General features: G+C 43.8%; 2 protein-coding genes across 2 annotated transcripts in view; one reads left to right on the top strand and one right to left on the bottom strand.

The window, feature by feature from the left end:
* Positions 1-1,180: 1,180 nt before the first annotated feature.
* DOLK (dolichol kinase) lies at positions 1,181-6,612 on the bottom strand. The gene is made up of 2 exons (XM_037401183.1): positions 6,554-6,612; positions 1,181-3,741 (listed from the first exon to the last, which is right to left on the bottom strand). The coding sequence occupies exon 2, from the start codon at positions 3,633-3,635 to the stop codon at positions 2,064-2,066; it is 1,572 nt and encodes a 523-aa protein (XP_037257080.1). The 5' UTR covers positions 3,636-3,741; positions 6,554-6,612; the 3' UTR covers positions 1,181-2,063.
* A 45-nt stretch (positions 6,613-6,657) lies between these two features.
* The window catches only part of NUP188 (nucleoporin 188), a 29,374-nt gene continuing 16,691 nt past the window's right edge, over positions 6,658-19,340 (top strand). Inside the window, exons 1-20 of the mRNA XM_037401081.1 lie at positions 6,658-6,719; positions 8,587-8,641; positions 9,248-9,321; positions 9,897-9,981; positions 10,685-10,765; positions 11,227-11,271; positions 11,891-11,983; positions 12,123-12,242; positions 12,611-12,822; positions 13,616-13,730; positions 14,255-14,455; positions 15,149-15,238; positions 15,816-15,881; positions 16,401-16,520; positions 16,970-17,096; positions 17,216-17,371; positions 17,984-18,110; positions 18,753-18,840; positions 18,934-19,010; positions 19,195-19,309. Coding sequence (XP_037256978.1) covers positions 6,694-6,719; positions 8,587-8,641; positions 9,248-9,321; positions 9,897-9,981; positions 10,685-10,765; positions 11,227-11,271; positions 11,891-11,983; positions 12,123-12,242; positions 12,611-12,822; positions 13,616-13,730; positions 14,255-14,455; positions 15,149-15,238; positions 15,816-15,881; positions 16,401-16,520; positions 16,970-17,096; positions 17,216-17,371; positions 17,984-18,110; positions 18,753-18,840; positions 18,934-19,010; positions 19,195-19,309 — 2,073 coding nt within the window. The 5' untranslated portion in view covers positions 6,658-6,693. The remainder of the gene's footprint in view (positions 6,720-8,586; positions 8,642-9,247; positions 9,322-9,896; positions 9,982-10,684; positions 10,766-11,226; positions 11,272-11,890; positions 11,984-12,122; positions 12,243-12,610; positions 12,823-13,615; positions 13,731-14,254; positions 14,456-15,148; positions 15,239-15,815; positions 15,882-16,400; positions 16,521-16,969; positions 17,097-17,215; positions 17,372-17,983; positions 18,111-18,752; positions 18,841-18,933; positions 19,011-19,194; positions 19,310-19,340) is intronic.

Below are 19,340 nucleotides of genomic sequence, written 5' to 3'. Positions count from 1 at the left end.
AGCAGTGGCCCTGGGGTGCGAGCCTGGTGCCATCGGCACACCGACTGCATCGCGGCCGCCTCGAGGCTGCCTGGAGCCTGGCACGAGCCATGGTGGAGGTACCGCCCAGCCCTGGCTCTTGGTGTGAGATAGTCAAGTGGGGTTCCTGTAGGGGGGAGGTTTCCTTCCAGCCTTCGGGCTTTGCTAGACGGGGCAGGCGGGTCCCGCACAGCTGCCAGCTGCTGCAGGGGGGGGGCCCACAGGGGCCGGGGGTCCGCAGGGTAATGGCTAGCGCGGGGACGCTGTGCCCCAGGTCACTGCTGTGCCCGGAGAGTGGGTGGGGGGAGAGCGGGTCCCTTCGCCCCTGGCGCTGTTCTGTGGCATCCGCGGTGAGGGCTGTGGGTTGTGACAGAAGCAGCTGAAGCTTTTTCTGTCCCTTTCCATTGGAAGAGTTGATCTGAAATGGCACCTTCCAGCTGCAGAGTGATGGTTTATCAGAGATTCTCTCTCACACCACCGCGCCCCGCAGCACACACCATCCAGCTCAAGCGCGTAAATGAAAGGAAGGAGCTGGAGGGGATTTGCCGGGTCTCCTGTTGGATGCCAAGGAAGCTCAGCCCAGCGCAGTTAGGGAGTTTGGTTTCCTACAAAGAGTACCCGAGTACTCACTGCGTTACTAACCACAGCCGACGGGCCGGTGCTGACCCTCAGGAGAAGCAGCACCGACCCCAGGCAGGCGGTGGGTGCCTTGGGCCACGCTCTGCTCTGCAGGGACAAACACAACATCGGCTCCTGGGGCCGGCTCCGCTGGCCCACAGCAGCAGCTTCACCTCCGCCCTGGTCTTGCTCTCAGCCCTGAGATGGAGACCAGGGCAGGGACCGTACTGTGTGCTGCGTGAGCTTGGGCTCGCACAAAACTGTTCACAGAAGTGAGTCAAAGAAGCGTCAGGAGTTAAAACTCCTTCCTGCAGACAAGAGCCCTGTTTTGCTCTAATGGACACCTGGCAAACTGGCGAGAAGAGATCGTCAATACAGAAGTGTTCAATATGTAAAAATTAGGTGGGTTTTTTTGGCCACAAAATGGTAGTTATTTTAATTAAATGGACACAGTTAAATGGCTTTACTCAATTTGTTGATAGAAGCATTTTTATAAATTGATTAGATATCTAGCTGAAAAAATGTGAAAAGTAGAAAACTGCAGTAGTATTAGAAAAGTTTATTGACTTTAACAGATTTTTCTGCTTTTGTTATTAATGTGTAATTAGTTTTATCTGTGATTTCGCTTAGCTTCTTCTCCTATATTGAATATTATTCCACGTGAATCTAGAGATTAAGATCTGGAAGAAGAAAAAACATTCTTCTTGTTGCATAAACCTTCAGGGCTAAAACTGCAACCCTCGTTAGCGCTGTTTGGAATAAACAGTCTCTTACATTCGCAAACCTCCCCTGCCTGCCCTGGGCGAGCAGAGCTATTGCAGCTCCCGAGTCTGAAGTTGCATCCGTGCACCGCAGTGCGTTAGCGCGGCTCTTGCCGACAGTGACCGGCTACATCTGGACAGTTGTACTCACTCTGTGCGGCCACCCCTGTTCTAAAACATGCTTTACATTGTGCCTATACAGAAACACAGAGTTCACGTATTCAGTAGTACAAGATGGCAGGACTCAGTACAGCAAAACGAGTTTTGGCTCCGATAAGATACAGAGGTGGCAACATCTGAGAGGTTTGCATATTTTTCTATTTCTTTTTTTCCTAATTGACTTACCTCTTCTGCCTCTACTTCCTTTGCCTCTGGGCACCCAGAAGAAACTTAAACTGGATTATTAAACACAAATGCTGTTTTTATCAGTTATGCTTGTGTTCCTGTGAGAACATAAAGCAACTCATGGTGTTTTAAATGGGGGGAAAAAAACCAAGACCAAACCAAAACCTTTATTTTAAATAGGTCTTTTTCATTTCTGCTTTGAACAATTTTATCTGCTGTACCAAAAGCAGTGTTTATATCAGCTTTGAGCTCTCCTGGCTGTGCATATTCTGTTACCACTTCTCTCTAGAAAGGGAGGAACCTCTGTTCCTAGAAACACTGCTATGCCATAAACATTATCTGGAGGTAGAGAGGCAACAGCAGATTATCAATTTGGGTGGTATAAGCTTCCAAAAGTGAAACTAAGGTCACAGATGCCAGAATCCAGGCATAGCTGGAGTTGAGGTTCACACTGCTGTCAAAAATCAGAATAAGAGCCACAGCAATGATCTGGGCAAAAATAGCAGTCATTGTCCCTTCAAAGGTCTTCTTTGTTCCTGGCCACTTGATTTCCCCCACCGTGCTGCCAAAAATGGAGGCAATGGTGTCTCCTACCCCGACTGCCAGTACCCCAGAGTAGGGGACCAGTGCCCCTGCCCCAGGCAAGGTACCTTTAGGAGCACAAGATCTGGGGAACAACCACACTGGGAGGGACATGCCAAGGAGGAGATAAATATGAGTCAAGATTAGAGGTCCGCTGTCTCTTTCATCCAAGAAGAGAGACAGCAGATGCCTAAGGGTTTGGCCAAATGGTTTGATCCTGAAGTACCGAATATACTCTAAGATGACAAACACTGCCAGACACAGTACTGCCGCAACGTAGAGAAGCTGGCGGTCATAAATTAGTCCAGGAACGTAAGTAGCTACAACAATGAAATGGAAATATTTCCTGGTTATAGTTGAGGCCTGGTGTTTTTTAGATTCAGATGATCTCTTAGCATTCTGGTAGAAAACTACACCACACGCCGAAGCAGCCAAAAAGGACCAATATACAAGAAGGTAAACTCTTGTCTGGGTCTGAAACAGAAACTGGAGCAGCCAGAACAAAGGGTTCCTCTGGATCAGTCTGTACAGCCAAGGCATGATGACCCCTAAGCCTAGCACCGCTGTCATCATGTGGAAAAACATGGAGGAGATCCACGTACCCGAATCCATGAAAATGAAGAGCACAGTGAAAAAAAGCCCAAGAAGAACAACTCCAACAACAGCTACCAGAAGGAAAAAGTCTATGGGATCACCTCTGCCCTCAATTACATTCAGGGAGCGTTTAATGAGCTGATTGAGAACGAAACTTATACCTCCAAGAACTAGCAATGCTTCTCCAGGAGTGAAACATCGCGGCAACAAGTACAGCAAGATCATACTGAGGTAGACAAATATTAGCAGCACTTCTAGGACCTCTATCACTTCTGAAACAGTCAAAGAGTGCTTCATGGTATAGATAATTACACTGCCAGCAACACCAGTAAGTATGCAAGTGTTGGTTGGCACAGGTTTTGTGATGCCAACTGCTATCACAGACAGAAAGAGAGCAACCAGCATGCCAGTGGAAGCTACGACTATTCCAAAACGTTCGAAGTACACAATGCCAGCAGACTTGCACCTCTCCTTCATCACTATGCCCAGCAAGGGAATGACCATGCTGGCTGGCAGGAGGCCGCTGTTTGCTGCTGCACGGAACTGGAATACAGCCCCCCCCAGCTGGAGCAGACGGTCCCATTTGAATTGGACATAAAAAGCCTGGATGGCGAGAGCGACAGCACACCAAGAGTACCGGTCCCACACCACTGTGTGCACAAAGAGAACAATGATCAACACGATCAGGGATTCCACCAGCACTGGCTTGTTTAACATGATTCCAGTCCAATGTGGCTCAAGCTTTCAAAATCTTTCTCAGGAGTCCCCGATGTGCTCAATAGTTGTCCATTAGGAAGAACTCCTTTTCATGCTACTGCAATCCCTATTAAAAAAAAAAAAAAAAAAAGCAAACAATTAAAGTGACTGCTAGAAAAGCTAAAGCTTTCACACAGTTGTTTTGGTCTTAAGCTTAATTTAAACTGATAATTATGTGCCAATTGTTAATGTCAACACACAGGTGGATAAAAACCCCCAAAAACCAATGAGGTAATGGTCATCCAAAACCAGTAGCTTCCTCTGAGAGTCCGAGAGGTCAGCCTGCAGTGGCAGAAACACCGGAGTACTCAGATACAGATACTCAGTTTCAAATATTTCTGTTGCAGTGTCTTTGAACTGAAATGTGAAGCAAATAAGCCATGAATATTCCCAGAAGGGTCACTGTGATGTGTGAATTTGAAGGATAGTTAATTTAAAAGTGTAAAGGTAACTTGGGAACCTAATTTTGTAGGTAGTTTTCACTGTATGTTTTTCCAGAATGTTCCTCCTTTTATTAAATATTTCTCCTCCCACTGGTGTGCAGAACCCTCGACGTACCTTTCTCTCCTTCTGTCACTGGTGTTATGATTGAATACTTTACTACTGCAGCAGGTGTTTTATAATGCTGCATAGTATTTACAATAGAAGTAGGAAAGAAAATATCACAATTGTTGGGGGTGGTGAGTCAAATGGTATACTTTATCTAATTTTGATCTATTGCCTGTCAAGCTAAGCTGGAGATCTGAGCACAGAAAAATGAACAGGGCTCATCTTGCCTGTAGCCATGAGAGGATGTTTATTACACCCTTAGTATTAAGCAGCTTAATTTCTTTTGCTACTACAGCAATTCTAAATTCTAAAAGTGTATTCTAAAATACACTTCTAGTCCATCTTGACATATCGGCAATTTTCTGTTTAACTCTAGGCTGTGTTGTAGCCATATCATGTAATTATTACACAGTTTCATACATGAATAAAAAAGTCTGATTTATTCTTCCTTATCTTTAAAGAAAGATATCGGCTCCATTTCTCTTTAACTCATCGCACAGCCTCTTCCCCGTCAGCTACCTTCATTCCCATTTTCCAAGTGAGAATCCCACACTCCTACTTTACGCAGACTCTAGATGTGTACAAATATGTGAAATATTTTACTGTTAGTCATTAATGACAACGGACAAATATTAGCAAGTGTCATCCTAAAAATGCTTACTTTATCTTACTTACTTTATAAGTTATTTAACTAACCTCTGGCATGCACTATTTCTCTCAAATTCAAGGGTAAGTAAACCTTGTAAGACATTCTTGATCATGATCTAAAGCTGTCATTGTTTTCTATATCCCCTCACTCCCCTGTCTCACAAACACTTACTGCATTTACAGCACTTCCCCTTCTCTGAATCAAGGCTCACAACCAAACTAAACTTTGCTTTAAACTTTTGGACTATAAGATAAATAGTTGAGATAATTAGCAATGTACATGATGACTCTGTTGGGTTAAATCACATCTTATCTTTGCAGTACTGTGGGCACTCCCAACCAGCAATTGCTTATGCAATTCTCACCAGCATTTATTGCTTTCTGGCAACCTTTACTTCTCCTTTTTCGTAATCTGATGTTATGTCTTAACCATACACAAGCCAACGCCATTACACTGGCACCTCTTTGGGGTTCTTTAAAGGTATCAGTTTCTGTATTTCTGTTGGCAATAGAACGGCTGATCCATTTGTATCTATCCCTGCTGGATAAGGTATCTCCAGCTGAAACTTTGGATTGCTTCATCCTTTCTGGTCTAATCTTAAGCTGATCTGCAATAAACTTATTAAATTTTGTTTTGCCAGGCTCACGGCTAATATCTACATTAGCTCACGGAAGACTAGAAGTTTATTTAAAGTTCTGGTTTGGGGTTTCATCCAGTGTTGAATGGTATCACCAGATTATAAAGCTGATTAAGAACTTAGTAGTAGTATTACTGGGCAACCATTGAAGTTTGTACCATCAAGCTCCCTTGCACTGTGGCTCTGGAGCATTTAGTTATTCATGACTTTGCACTGAAGACTCCGAATTGCTAATGCATTGCTTTATGGCATCCTTGGCCTGAAATACTTGATTGCCCAACAACTTCATTAGGTTTACTGTTGCTTTACAGCTAAATCAGGCCAAGTGTAATCTTTTTGCCATTGCAACTCATTTTTAAACAGAATGGGAGAACAATTAATCATACAGTCATTAAAATGGAAGCGGCATGGGCAATATCTACCTACAGCTAATAATGGTTTTGGGGTCCCACCCCTTATTTCTAAGCACAGGGGAGGGGGAAGCTTAAGACTTGTTTGAAAAGAGGCAGAGTAAGTAGCACATGCTAGCCAAAGGCTGAAACAGACCTTCCCCTCGGTCTGGCAATTTTAAGGTTGTAGCCCAGCTCTTGCATCAACAGCAAGACACGGCAGCCGGGCCGTATGACAGGGAGGGATTCCGCCTCAGGGCAGGGCTCCGGTAACACGGCCTATCTCAGTGCCGAGTTATTTCATTCTCCTGTGCCTGCTGCAGTTCCCTCCTCCACACCCGCCCTTCAGCTGCCGCGGGGCCCGCCGCACCCAGCCCCCGCCGGACGAAGCAGTTGCTGCCCGTCCCGTCACCCGCTGCCCGGGGAAGCCTCCTGCGGGCGTGCTGCCGAAGGCCGGGCAGCCCTCGTCCGGCTGCAGCACCGGCCCTCCTCCCCGCCCGGCGCGGCCCCCCTTCCCCCAGGCTTCCCTACTGGAGAGCCGCGGCAGCCGCCACAGTCCCCGGAAGGTGCCGGAGCACGCTGCCCGGGCGAGCCCCGGGTCCCGCCAAGGGGCCGCGGCCTTCCCCGCTGCACCGGGGACCGAACGCGCACCCACCTCGCAGGACGCCGCCATGCTGCCGCTGCCGCCGGTCACATGACGCGGGCGGGGCCGGGCCGGGGCCCCCACGTGACGCCGGCGCTGGAGAGGCGGGGGGGAGGGCGCAGCGCGGCGGGTCACGTGAGAGGGGAGCGAAGATGGCGGCGGGCGGGCTGTGCGCGAGGTGCGGGGGCGCGGCGGCGACGGCGGGCGCGAGGGCGGCCCCGATCCCGGCCGCGCGCGGGGACCCTCCGCGGGGCGGGATGAGGGGGGCGGCGGCGGCGGGCGGTGCGGGGGGGAGGTGGTGGGGCAGGGAGGGTTAACGGCGGAGGGGCCCGCGCCGGCCTGGTCCCGCCTCCCGCGCGCGCGGCGAGGCCATGCCCCGCCCCTCTCTCGCCGTTGTGCCGCTCGCTGAGGCGCCCCGCGGGGAGCCCGGGTGCTCAGCCCCGCGGCCGGCGGTGGCTGCTCGGCGGCTCTTGGGTTTCTTTTCCTCCGCCATATTGTGGCAGGCGGAGCGTTCGGTAGCTCTGCGAGGAGCCTTCGCTTAGGCGAGGCTGCAGCCCCACTCACGCCGCCCGGAGGCGCCGACCAGGCCTTGGCCGGTCCCGGGGCCGTTGGGCTTCACCTGCTGGGCAGCCCTTTGCCGACAGAGCGGCCAGCGTAGCCATCTGGAGGATGTGTAAAGGAGGCGATTTGTTGAACCCCAAGTTCAGTCATCACTTTAGATTGGTGCTTTTGTTTGCCCTGGACACGTTTTTTGGCGTTTATTGTAACGTTTTATGCTCTGGAGCGTTCCTACGTGTCTGATTCTTATTCAGTGAATGCCTGTAAGCCCTCCTGGGACAACGCTGCTGTGCTGTCACGTGTGATCACCTGGAGAGCGCTCTGCCTCCTTAGCTGTCTCGGAGCAATTAACAAACCGGCACCAAACCATGCTCTGTGACAGACTGAAGCGGTTAGGACGTGGTAAAAAGCAGAAGGGCTGGCTCTGCCGGGCTGGTGCTCAGTTCTGGGCAGTTCTTTTACCAGTACAATTCAGTGGCCTTCCAGTGCCCAGTGTGGGCCGCAGCAGTTGCGCCTGCAGCAGCTGACTGAATCGGAGAGGTTCGTTAGTTTACACACTGGGAGGTGCACCCAACTATCGAGGAATTAGCTGGTGGAAATTATGTTGTTAGGTGTACTGGAAATAATAGGTCTCACTGTTCATTTAAGTGGCACCATGTGTCAGAAGTTGCATATGACTTTCACTGCCATCATGAGTTATTTTGATGGTACTGTTCTAAAAATAAGTTAATGAGTGTTCTTGCTTTTGTAGATAGTCTTTGCGTGGGGAGCTGTGGTGTTTAACTCCTGGTTTGGATTACGCTGCTGACAAATGATCGTTTCTCTTAAGTTCCTGAAATATTTTTTTTAGTAAACATCTTTTTTCAGAGCTGTTGTGGGGAGATTAATTTTTCCTGGATGTATGTAGCAGGGTCAGGATTTGATCTGTAGTACCTTATAGTGCAGACTGGCTTTTGTGCAGCATACTTGGGGAGAAACAAGAAGTCGAGGGTGAATGTTCTGAAGACCTGCAGCAAATGATTCTACCTTTTGTAAAGGTGTTGCAGTTCTTCAATTCCAGTTTTATGTTCCACTTAGAGTGGAGGATGAAACTGTTACAGAAGAATTTGTTCGGAGGAGAGCATCAAATGTAACTGCATGAAATACTGCTCTGTGCTTCATTGGGTTTCTTTTTACTAACCTCAAACATCCAAGTAGCACAATCACATTGAGCTAGGAAACAGATATAAATGTGGTGCTTCTTTAACAGGAGTTTGCAAGTCTTGCTATATCAGTTGTCACCCTCTTTGGGACTTTCCTGGGTTCTTCCAGGACGTGGGAAACTGGACAGCTAAAAACTAATGTTCCTTAAATCATTTTTCTTACATCTTCTATTGCAATGCAATCTGCTCTGATGTAATTGCGGGTTTGAAAAGGGGTAAGCTAAATGGCAGTCTGAAATAGTGTTCATCATTAAAATACTCTCCACCTTTTCCCTTTGCTTACAGGAGCAGCAGAGAATTATGGACAATTCTTCTCGGCAGATCAGCTTTAAGAGAACCGGTAAGTCCCTGTTTTGCTAAGCAGGTTTGCCCATAACTGAATGGACTCCATGGCCAAATATATTATTTGTACATCTCTTTGTATCTTAGTGAAAATGTGCTTTGCTGCTTTTTCTTCTCCCTCAGTGTGATTGTTATTCCTTTATCTCTGCCACTTGTTCATTCTTCCATTCCTTGTTAATAGCTGCTTCATGAACTACCTGGAAGGGTGTATGTGAAAAGGTGGTTCCCTTCTGGAGAAGACATGAGTTCTACTTTCTAGGCTGGCTGGCCTGGTGTATTCATGAGTGGTACAGCCTGCTTCCTTATTTGCAGGGATGGAGCCCATGTTTTCCAGAATTTGCCCAGAGGTTGGAAATCCAAATGGTTGTGAATCCAGTCCATTGCCTCCTATCTTCTCTCCCTTCCTGTGATTAGGCAAGGCAGCGAGCTGTCTTGTACAATAATGTACTTTGAATCAGTCTGAATCAAAAATGCTTGTCTTGTGTTGTTCCTTCTCTTTGTGGTGGTGAAATTCCTTTGCTGCAACTTAAATTTAACAAATCTGATACTTGGCAGTATATGTTGAGGAGGAGTCTGTTCAGTAGTATTTGGTTCTTTTTTTTAGGCACAGATTGCAGCAGAATTGAACAAGCATTGGCAGAGATTGTTAGCGGGACTTTCATACTATAAACCGCCAAGGTATGGTGATTGCCTGATCTTAGAAATTAATCTCTAAAACAGGGTCTCCTAAATAAGTAGAGTATTATGTTGAATATTTCTTCCTGATTACATAGAAATAGATTATTAGTCCTTGCATGACTTGAAGGTTCAGGAGAGGAGTAGTAAGAAAAAGTACTGAATCCACATAACATCCTGGGCACGAAATACAGATCAGAAAGAAGCAACAGCAGTTTCTGCTCTCATTACTAATGTTAGGTAGCTCTTAACCCTTGCCTCTGCTGAGCTGAAGCAATTACGTGCAAGTATGCAGGCTGTGAGGAAGTGACTCCTCCTGACACTCAGTCATCCCAGAAGGATAACTGGATTCCCTTATTGGAACAGGTGGAATGAATGTAGCCTGCATTTATCATAGTAATAAGGTTATGAATGGTGTTGAGTTTTGTCTGGTGAGAAGGTTACAGAATATTGTATGAAATATTTAAAGGCCATTGAGGAAAAAGCAAATGTTCAGTTTAAAATGATAAAACTAAGGCTATTTAGTTCATTCCTTGGAACCATGCATTTTTAATGACTAAAATTTCTTTCTTCTTTAGTACAACTTCAGCAGAAAAAATAAAAGCTGATAAAGATGTGGCTGCCCCACTGAAAGAGTTGGGTCTGAGGGTCAGCAAGTTTTTGGTGAGTGAAGGTGCTATCTGATTGTATTTTATTCCTGCACTTGGAATACATTATTATTTGGATTCTGATATTTAAGTAAACTTGTTGATGTTGAATAGAGGCAAACTTAAGTTCCTTTCAGTTCAAAATAACCTGAAGGAGCTTAGAAGTACATGTTGAGGCTGTAGGTCAAAATTTTCAAAAGTGGTTAGTGACCATGAGGTACTTTGGTTTTTCTGGTTAACATCTCTTTCTGCTGCAAAGGGCCCTGCTTTTCAGAAGCAGCCACCTGGTTTTGGTCTCGGGTTCTTTCAAGACATCTGAAATTGCTCAGCTAAAAACTTCTGTCCCTTAAATTGGTTGCCATGTTTGAAAATACTGTCGGTTTACCTGCAAGGTTATGTTCCTTCAAGCTGGAAGTTTAAAATTCAGTGGCTGGGGACGGTAGCTTCATTTGAATGATGGTTATGCCCCTTTTGCTGAAGTTAAAGTGGCTCCATCTAAGTGACATCAAAGCCTATGTATTTTGCTTTAAACAAGTGGTGACTAAAGCAAGCATCTGCCTGATGCAAAAGTTTTCTTTTCACATATTTTGGAAGTTATTTGTTTAGAAGAGAGGAGCTGCCTGAGTATTTGGGGTGAATCTTCATCTTTAATGGATTCAGTTGCCTTTAATTCATTGCAGAGCATCTCTTTTTTTTTTTTCCTCTCTCTCCACCCCCAGGGTCTGGATGAAGAGCAGAGTGTGCAGTTGTTACAGTGTTACCTGCAAGAGGATTACAGAGGAACAAGGGACTCACTGAAGGTCCATAGCTCCTATTTATGTTCTATTTACTCCACATCTTTCCTTAATACCCGTGGTTTGTTCATGCATATGGTCACGTTAGTCTGAGTTCTTATTTGGAAATGGCTTTGTAGCTTTTCTTTGAAATTACAATGCCCAAATGCTGCTTTAAGGAATGTGATAGCAGATATCCAGGCCTAACTTTCTAGTATCTCCTCCTGCTTTGATCTCTCTGCAGGAACTCGGCTCTCTGTGTCAGGAGTACAGGAGAGCTACAGATTTGTGAAGGAGAGCGAGTGGAGATGAAGAATAAATATGTAGTTAAAAATGAGTGGTTTGGGTTTGTGCTTTTGGAATCTGTCTTTCCGAAAGAAATGGAAAAAAAAAAAGTCCTTTGTTTATGTCAGTCTTTTTTGTGAACATGTATTTTGTCGGTAGGTATTTCTGCAATAAATATTTATTTTGTTATGTTTTGCTTACAGACAGTTCTTCAGGATGAAAGGCAGAGTCAGGCTCTGATGCTGAAGGTTAGTCATTTCCATTTGTATTTTCTGTTGAAAAGATCTGTTGACAGAGAACCAACCTTATTTCTATGGATCCAGAAAATCTTGGAATAATTGAGGTATTCCTTCATATAAAGAACAAATTTTAGAAACTGGTTCTGAAATAAGGGGATGTGCTTATAGGTTTGAACAGTGTTAACAGTTGCTATAGAAAGGAAATTTTAGGCTTAGTATCAGGGAATTTAGCTGGGCAGACACGCCTCCTTGTTTTCCAAAGCTTGTAGGTTTATGTTACTGTCTGAAGTGACAACTCTGAAATGGAGACTGATGATTATATCTGACAGAGGGTAACAGGCATGAGGAACAAGAGATCATCTGTCTTTTTGCCTTTCTTTTCCAAGTTTCTTAGCAGTGTAATTATAGACATATCCCTATGGGCATGTTTTATTGACTTTTGTAAAGTTAATTAAATATTGGTTTGGTTTTTTTTCCAGATATCTTAAAAACTGCTTAGTTGAAACTCCATCTGTAGTAATGTTTGAGCACTATATATTCTTGTGAGGAAGGCCTTGGCAATGTATGGAAAGTGTATGGGAGCTGGACAGGATACTAAATTGGTATTGATTACACTATATATTCACAGCTTGCTGACTATTACTATGAAGAGAGGATCTGCATTCTGCGCTGTGTCCTCCATCTACTCACTTATTTTCAGGATGAGAGGCACCCTTACACAGTGAGTAAAGAAACCTTTTTGTCGGGGTGATGTCATTGAAATAGGCTAAATATTTAAGTTGTGTAGTAATTGTCTACTTGTGATTGTAAAAAGCAGGTGAGGTGCATGTGAGAAGTTCACTTTTATTTGTTTATTTAAGGCACAGTACTTCCAGTGTGTTGAAAAACTGGACAAGGAACTAGTTCCTAATTACCGGAAACAGTTTGAAGCGCTGTACAGAGCAGAAGCTCCTACATGGGAAACGCATGGAAATCTCATGGTATTTTCTTTCTGCCATTATTTATCAAACTTGTAAAGTCTTTCTGTATATGTAGTGTAGTGGAAAATGCCTATGTGCAGATACAGTTAAACAGGATGTTTCTCTTTAAGAGAACACACTTTGCTCAGAAACAGAGAGTGTTGTGTGGAACATATTGTTCCTTGTGATAAATCCATTGATAGCCCTAGGCTAACAGATCCAGACTAACAGTGTGCATCAGCACTCTGTATTTATAGTGGCTTTCCTTGCCATTGATACACACCGCTGGCTACACAAGCTGTTGAAATGCTTCAACACTTCTCAGTTTGTAACTGCTTTGACTGACCTGTGAGCTTCAACATATGATGGTAGAACTTTTCCTTGTGCAGACAGAACGTCAGGTCTCCCGTTGGTTTGTGCAATGCCTCCGTGAACAGTCCATGCTCTTGGAAGTCATCTTCCTCTACTATGCATACTTCGAAATGGCACCTGATGAACTTCTGGCATTTGCAAAGATGTTCAAAGAACAGGGATTTGGCACTAGACAAACCAACAGACATTTGGTAGATGAGAGCATGGATCACCTGGTGGATCGTATTGGGTAAGTATTGTGTATGTTTGTAAAGTGAGTACAGAGCAAACCAATTATTTTCCTCAGGGAAAAAGCATTTATAATTCTTGCTGCTGCCTCTTCAAAGCACCACTATTTCAGGCTAAGCTTATCTTGATGAAGGCATAATAGCTTTTTGGGTCACTTTGGTGCTTTGTGGCAAAGCGAAGGTGTGATTGCAAAGTAGAGAGGTATCCATATACTAGCTTTAATCTTACATATAATTTTGCCTCTGGTAAGAACGGCAATGAAGACACAGTGCCACTCCTTCTTAGGTGGTTTGGTAGCAAAGTGAAACTGCATCTTCAGAGTCCTGTGCTGGCAGTCTGGCTGCTACCTGCACGGCGGCTAGCATTCCCTTTCTAACCTGTGTTGTTAACTGCGTTGCCTCAGATCAAGCTATTGTGGGCCTGCTTACAAAACGTCAGTAATGTCTTGGTGTTGCTGCATGGGACATAACTGGAGCTGCAGCCAGGCAGAATGAAAATTCTGCCAAGTGGCAGAAAGTTACAAAGATGGAAAAGCGATCATCAAATTTCAGTGACCTTTTTTTGTCTGTTCAACCAGAAATGGTAGTTCTGAAGATCGTAATCTGTCATATACTAGCATTTCAAGACAAAATTTGGATGTAATTTCATGTAATTTCTTATTGCTTCCAAGAACAGCTGAACAAAAACAAACTAAAGGTTGTTTTTTGACCACTTGTATTTTTTAAACCGCCCCCCCTCTGAATTCTTAAATAAAGTTTATGATCTACTTGTTTTTGTTCTTCTCCTGCTTGTAGCTACTTTAGTGCTCTTATTCTGGTGGAAGGTATGGAAATTGACTCCCTCCATGAGCGTGCTTTGGATGACAGGACGGAAGAGCACAAGTTAGCCAATAACAAGTGCATCCACCAGGTAAAGTGCTGGCAGAATAACCCCTCATCAGCACTAACATTACAGAATTTACTGAGGTTACCCAAGAAGTGCTGTTTAAAGATTATGTCTCTAAGTGTCTGGTCCTTGGGTTTGTTGACCAGGTGTAGGAACTAGCATCCACATAACATTCTGCAGCAAATAAGAACTAAATTAATTCCTCTAGCCCTTATATTTCCTTGGTTATCCTGGGGCTTTCTCTAAAGAAAGATTTGTGCAAAGAGATAGGCATTGCGAAGCTTCCAGAAGGGAATGAAACAAAAGATTTAGTGTTGGTGCTTTTAGGGCAGAGAACATCTGAGGTTGGACCAACTGTAAGTCAGTAGACAGTGCAGAAAATGAGACCGAGGCTGCAAACATATAATTTGGTCAGTTCCATGTTTGAAATAGTTACCTGTATGGAAAGGTGACTGTTAGGCGGAAGATGCAGTCAGCTGTATGCTTGCTGAGTATAAACTTCTTTCAGAAGATCTCAGTTGTTTTGCTTTTGTCCCGTCTCTGCACAGGAGATGGACAGTCAGCTGCTGCAGTTAGGGGATGTCTCACATCATGCTCCAGTGCTTTTGGCATGGGCTCTGCTCCGTCACACTGTAAACCCAGAGGAGTCAACAAATGTTATCAGGAGAATGGGCAGCACTGCTATCCAGCTGAATGTTTTTCAGTATCTGACAAAGCTGCTGCGATCACTGAGCAGTGGGGGGAAGAATGTAAGTTTCTTATAATTACATATGTAAGCTCTTGAAGGTTTTTAATTGCTACTGATGTAAAGGTGTGACGGGAAGTGGATGATTTTGAACCAGTGTTCTTTCAAACTAAATCTGATTTTAAGCAGAAGATGCAGTAAAACACTTCATCTTACCTTCTTTCAGTGAAGATCAGAAGTGAAGTTGAAACATATTTTTATACCCAAAGAATAATAAAAAAAAGCTTTTGTAAGTTTTGAAGAACTACATCTCTTCGGAGCAGAATGGACTGCTTTTAATCACAGTTTGTTGATTTTCCTCCAAAAGTGTAGTTGGCATTGTGGGTCTTGGGTATTAGATTATTTAACTCTGCACTGTTCTCTGTATATGGTTTCATTAGACAATACTGTATAGGTAAACTACTTTGTAGGCAGAAACCAGGGAAGGCAAATCCTTTTGCTTTCTTTGAACATGAAATGCTTAATTTTTTTTTATGTTAATGGTAATGGTAGTGGCAAGATTTCTCATTTTGGTGAAATATTTTGCATTAATGTGGACCTTAACTAATGAATGCTTCCTGGTTTGCTGCCCCTCTGCTGACTGCAGCAAAGATGTATGAAAAAGGCAGTTACTTAGTTTGTAGAGCAGACTGATTACGGTTATAGTATGTTCGGTAATTCAGTCTTTCCTGTAATGGTCTTGTGTATTTCTTTCCAGTGTACTGCCAGCACAGCTTGTATGTGTATTTATGGACTTCTTTCCTTTGTCCTGACATCACTGGAATTACATACATTGGGCAATCAGCAGGTAAGCATTCAAGGCTCATTGTGTCTGTTACCTAATTTAAAATAACCTGTCATAAATGATGATAATTACTTTTGTTGAATTGTAGTCCTGCATTTGAGACTGAAAACTTTGTGACATAGATACTGAAGAGTGATTTGCTTTTTCTCCTGCTACATTTACACAATGCAAACTTAGTAAAGACCTCTGCAAATTGGCTGATTAACAGTGAAAGAGCATGTCTTGCACTTGAAGTCCTATGGGTTTGAAATTAACTGTTGATGTGTTATTTCCAAAACAATGGAAATAATATATACTCCATTTCCAAGTCTGAGAAGACATCAGGTAGCCCTTTGCAGTTATAAGTGAACATACTTGTCCTGGCCAATCCACTCATGATAAGGAGCATGTCTTTAGCCTACCTGTGTGTTCTGGGTTTGGGTGTGCTGGGTCTTTCTGTTTTGACTAGAGGAAGTAGTTAAATCTTGGCTGGTAAACATGGAAACTTAAATTCCTCCAAAGATGTGGCTGAACTTGGTTGAGATTAAATCTCCCTGTGTGAATTAACCTTTATTTTTCTCTGTCCTCTCTTCCTTTGAAGGATATAATTGATGCTGCATGTGAAGTTCTGGCAGCTTCCAGCATTCCTCAGCTCTTCTGGAAGACAGTGAGTGTGTTTGCAACTTCTTTGACCTTGCTTATAACTAAAACCTGATAAAAGATCCCCTGTTAGGAAATTAACAGACTGATTGTATTTAGTTAGTTTTAGGAGGGCCTGAGGAGCTAGTGTTTGTTTGTATCAATCTTTGATTTACTTTTGCCCTTTCCTGCCTTTTAGGTACAGCCTTGGCTTTACTCTTGAAGGATACTGGAACAAGTTTTAATATAGGTGATAGTTTAAACCAGGGCTGGGGTTGCAAGGATTGAACTAACTGCTGGCAAAAGCATTGTGCTTATTTTTTTGTTGTCACAGAATTAGGATGATACGTAGTGCGTTACAGTCTTCCTGCCTTATACTTGCACACTGCCTCATGCTTTAGTCTGTGCAAGGACTGGAGTGATACTTTTGTGCATGATTAATGTTAAATGTACACCTTAAAAAAGAACTGTATCCTTGTGTTATGCTGAGACCATTTTAGCATTTCTTTTTAGTAATAGGACATTTGTTTTCTGTTTCCACCACCAGGAACCTACTGCAGGTCTAGGTATTATCCTGGACAGTGTGTGTGGTATGTTCCCCCATCTTCTTACTCCGCTCCTTCAGCTGCTCCAAGCCCTTGTGTCTGATAAATCTACTGCAAAAAAGGTACAGGATCTCTCTTGCTGTTTTGGAGATGATTTATTTTAAGTCAGGGATAACATGCTGTGTGATTATTTCTGTTATTTGTGCTTATCTCAATTACAGACTTAGGTAACAGACATCAAGCTTTTGTCAAAGAGCGGGGGACTGGGCTCCTTTTTAGTCCTGTGCTGTTGCAGGACTTCTGGCTTTTAGAACACTTTTTTACTCTAGCGGCTGAAGATTAAGATGACTAATTTCTCGGGTTGTGCTTTACCCATAAGGCATTCCTGATTCATTAGATGAGGCTTGTCTGGACATGTGGGCTGTCTAATGATGTTTTCGTAGGGTTGGTGTATTAGGAGGATGTTGTATGCATCAAGAAAACTTGCCTATTCCTGGAAATGACCTGGTTGATTCATTTTTAAGGAGGTCTGGCTCTTCAGCTGTATTGTTTAAGCTCTGTCTGTATGCAGGTGTACAGTTTCCTGGATAAAATGTCCTTCTATATTGAACTGTACAAACATAAACCTCCTGATGTGATCTCTCATGAAGATGGCACACTTTGGCGAAGACAGGCTCCAAAACTCCTTTATCCTCTTGGTAAGGAAACTGCACTTAAGCTTTTCTCATTGTGAAATGGTTTGGGGAATTTAGTTCTTTATCTGGATTTTAACTTGTGGGTAAATTTGTGACTTTATTTCACCTGCTTCAATCTTCAGGACTAGGTCAAACAAATCTGCGGATACCTCAGGGAACAGTGGGCCAAGTAATGTTGGATGATCGGGCTTATTTGGTACGATGGGAATATTCCTACAGCAGCTGGACACTGTTTACCTGTGAGATTGAGATGCTGCTCCATGTTGTATCGACAGCAGGTGAGATATCTGGGAGTATGAAAGAGAACAAATAATTGTTAATTGGTATCAATTTGAGGTTAATATGAATGTTTTTTGGCATGGGGAATGACTGTGGGGATGTGTGGTAAGGTTAATTGCCACGATTGAGAGACGGGATGCAGCTTGATGCAAGTGAATGTCACTTTAATTAGCCAAGTAGCATGATTATATACACACAAGCAATTGTTACATCTTATTCTGATTGGTCCAAAAACTTGTGTATTTTATAACTATGTGGCAACTCGTGTGAAGATCTCAGGCTAGCTATTTAGCAATTCAGCAACAGTTAAAGATAACAATGTCTGCAGTTCTTGTACCATGTCCTTGAGCAATCTGGCTAACCAACCGCCTTGTTCCCTGTATAGTCTCAACTTGACGCTTAGTCCCTGTTTCTATATCCTTCAGCAGTTTTTCATGTCTCTTATCACCAGGCCTTGTGACCCACAAGCTTGAGCGCATTCCTTTCAGCTAACTGATTGTTACTTACTGTCTTGCTTCCCGGGCCCCCTCCTGCAGTTAATGTGCATTGTTTCAGATTTGATTGCTACTTAAGTATGATTTTGCATTCTAGTATTAGTTTTGTTTACCCAGATGTGATTCAGCATTGCCAGAGGGTCAAGCCAATAATTGATCTGGTTCATAAAGTCATCAGCACTGATGTATCAATAGCAGATTGTCTTCTGCCAATCACGTCACGAATCTACATGCTCCTGCAGAGGTAAGTCACTGAATGGCATGAAGTCACTAACAGCAGAGGTAGCTGAGAAGATATAGTGAGCTCGAAGAATGGCTAATTACTAATTTTGCCAAGAGCTTTGCAAGAAGTGTGTCTCTGTGCTTGAGCTCCCCAAGGTTGCCTGTTCAGTTCTCAAGACTGTTCCGGCTACACACTGTTTAATGCTTTGATGCAGCAGAACGGACCCTCTTCCACTTCTTTCCTGAATGTTGTGCAGTTTTATTCATCTAAAGGCATTTTTTATCGGTAGCTGTATTTACATGAAAGGGGAATAAAACATAGCATTAGAGCAGTAACTTCCAGGTGTTATAACAGTTGTACTTATTTACTCTCCTGTCAGTGTGAACTGCCTGGGAACTGACATTCTTCTGCAAAATTACTGTTCAGTGTGACAGTGCTGTCTTGCCAGCCTTGCCTCTTGCAGTAAATTGGTCTGACTCAGGTGTGAGGGGGAGGTGGCAAGTCTAGACTGAAAGTGCAGACTCTGGTGTCTGTATGTACCTGCTTAGATTTTATACTTGTGTACTTCAGTGGGAGAGAAGCTTTTTTCATTTAAAAAAATGCAGTATATAGGCTAGACTCCAGGTGGCAGTGCATTTTATGCATACTGTTTCTCTTTTGTAGGCTAACAACTGTAATCTCTCCCCCTGTGGATGTTATTGCTTCTTGTGTCAATTGTTTGACAGTACTGGCTGCTCGGATGCCAGCCAAGGTGAGGAAATGACCTTCTGGGTTTGCTGGATTTGAGAACTAGTGGGCTTGTATAGATATTCCCTCTCATTCATCTGTACTTTTTCTCTTGCAGGTTTGGACTGACCTTCACCATACAGGGTTCTTACCGTTTGTTGCCAATCCAGTGTCCAGTATGAATCATGTGATTAGGTATTCATGATCTATTCCACAGGCCATACCCCCCCCCCTTTTTTTTTTTTTTTGGCCTAACCTATTCATAACATGTCATCAGAACATTTTGTCAGTGTGAAATCTATTGTCTGACATCTCTCACTCGTGTCAGAATCCTGCTAGTCACCTAGTAGTGTAATAAACCCTCTTGCTCATTTCACAGTGCAGAGGGAATGAATGCTGGAGGCTATGGAAATCTGTTGCTGAGCATAGAACAGCCTCAAGGCGAGTACAGTGTTACCATCTCCTTCCTGAACCTGATAACTACTCTTGTCCGGGTGAGTGCGTCTGCAATTGTCTGCATGTGAA

The sequence above is a fragment of the Falco rusticolus genome, chromosome 9 (genome assembly GCF_015220075.1).
Source record: "Falco rusticolus isolate bFalRus1 chromosome 9, bFalRus1.pri, whole genome shotgun sequence".
Taxonomy (NCBI): domain Eukaryota; kingdom Metazoa; phylum Chordata; class Aves; order Falconiformes; family Falconidae; genus Falco; species Falco rusticolus.
This window is presented reverse-complemented; position numbering and strand designations above follow the sequence as displayed.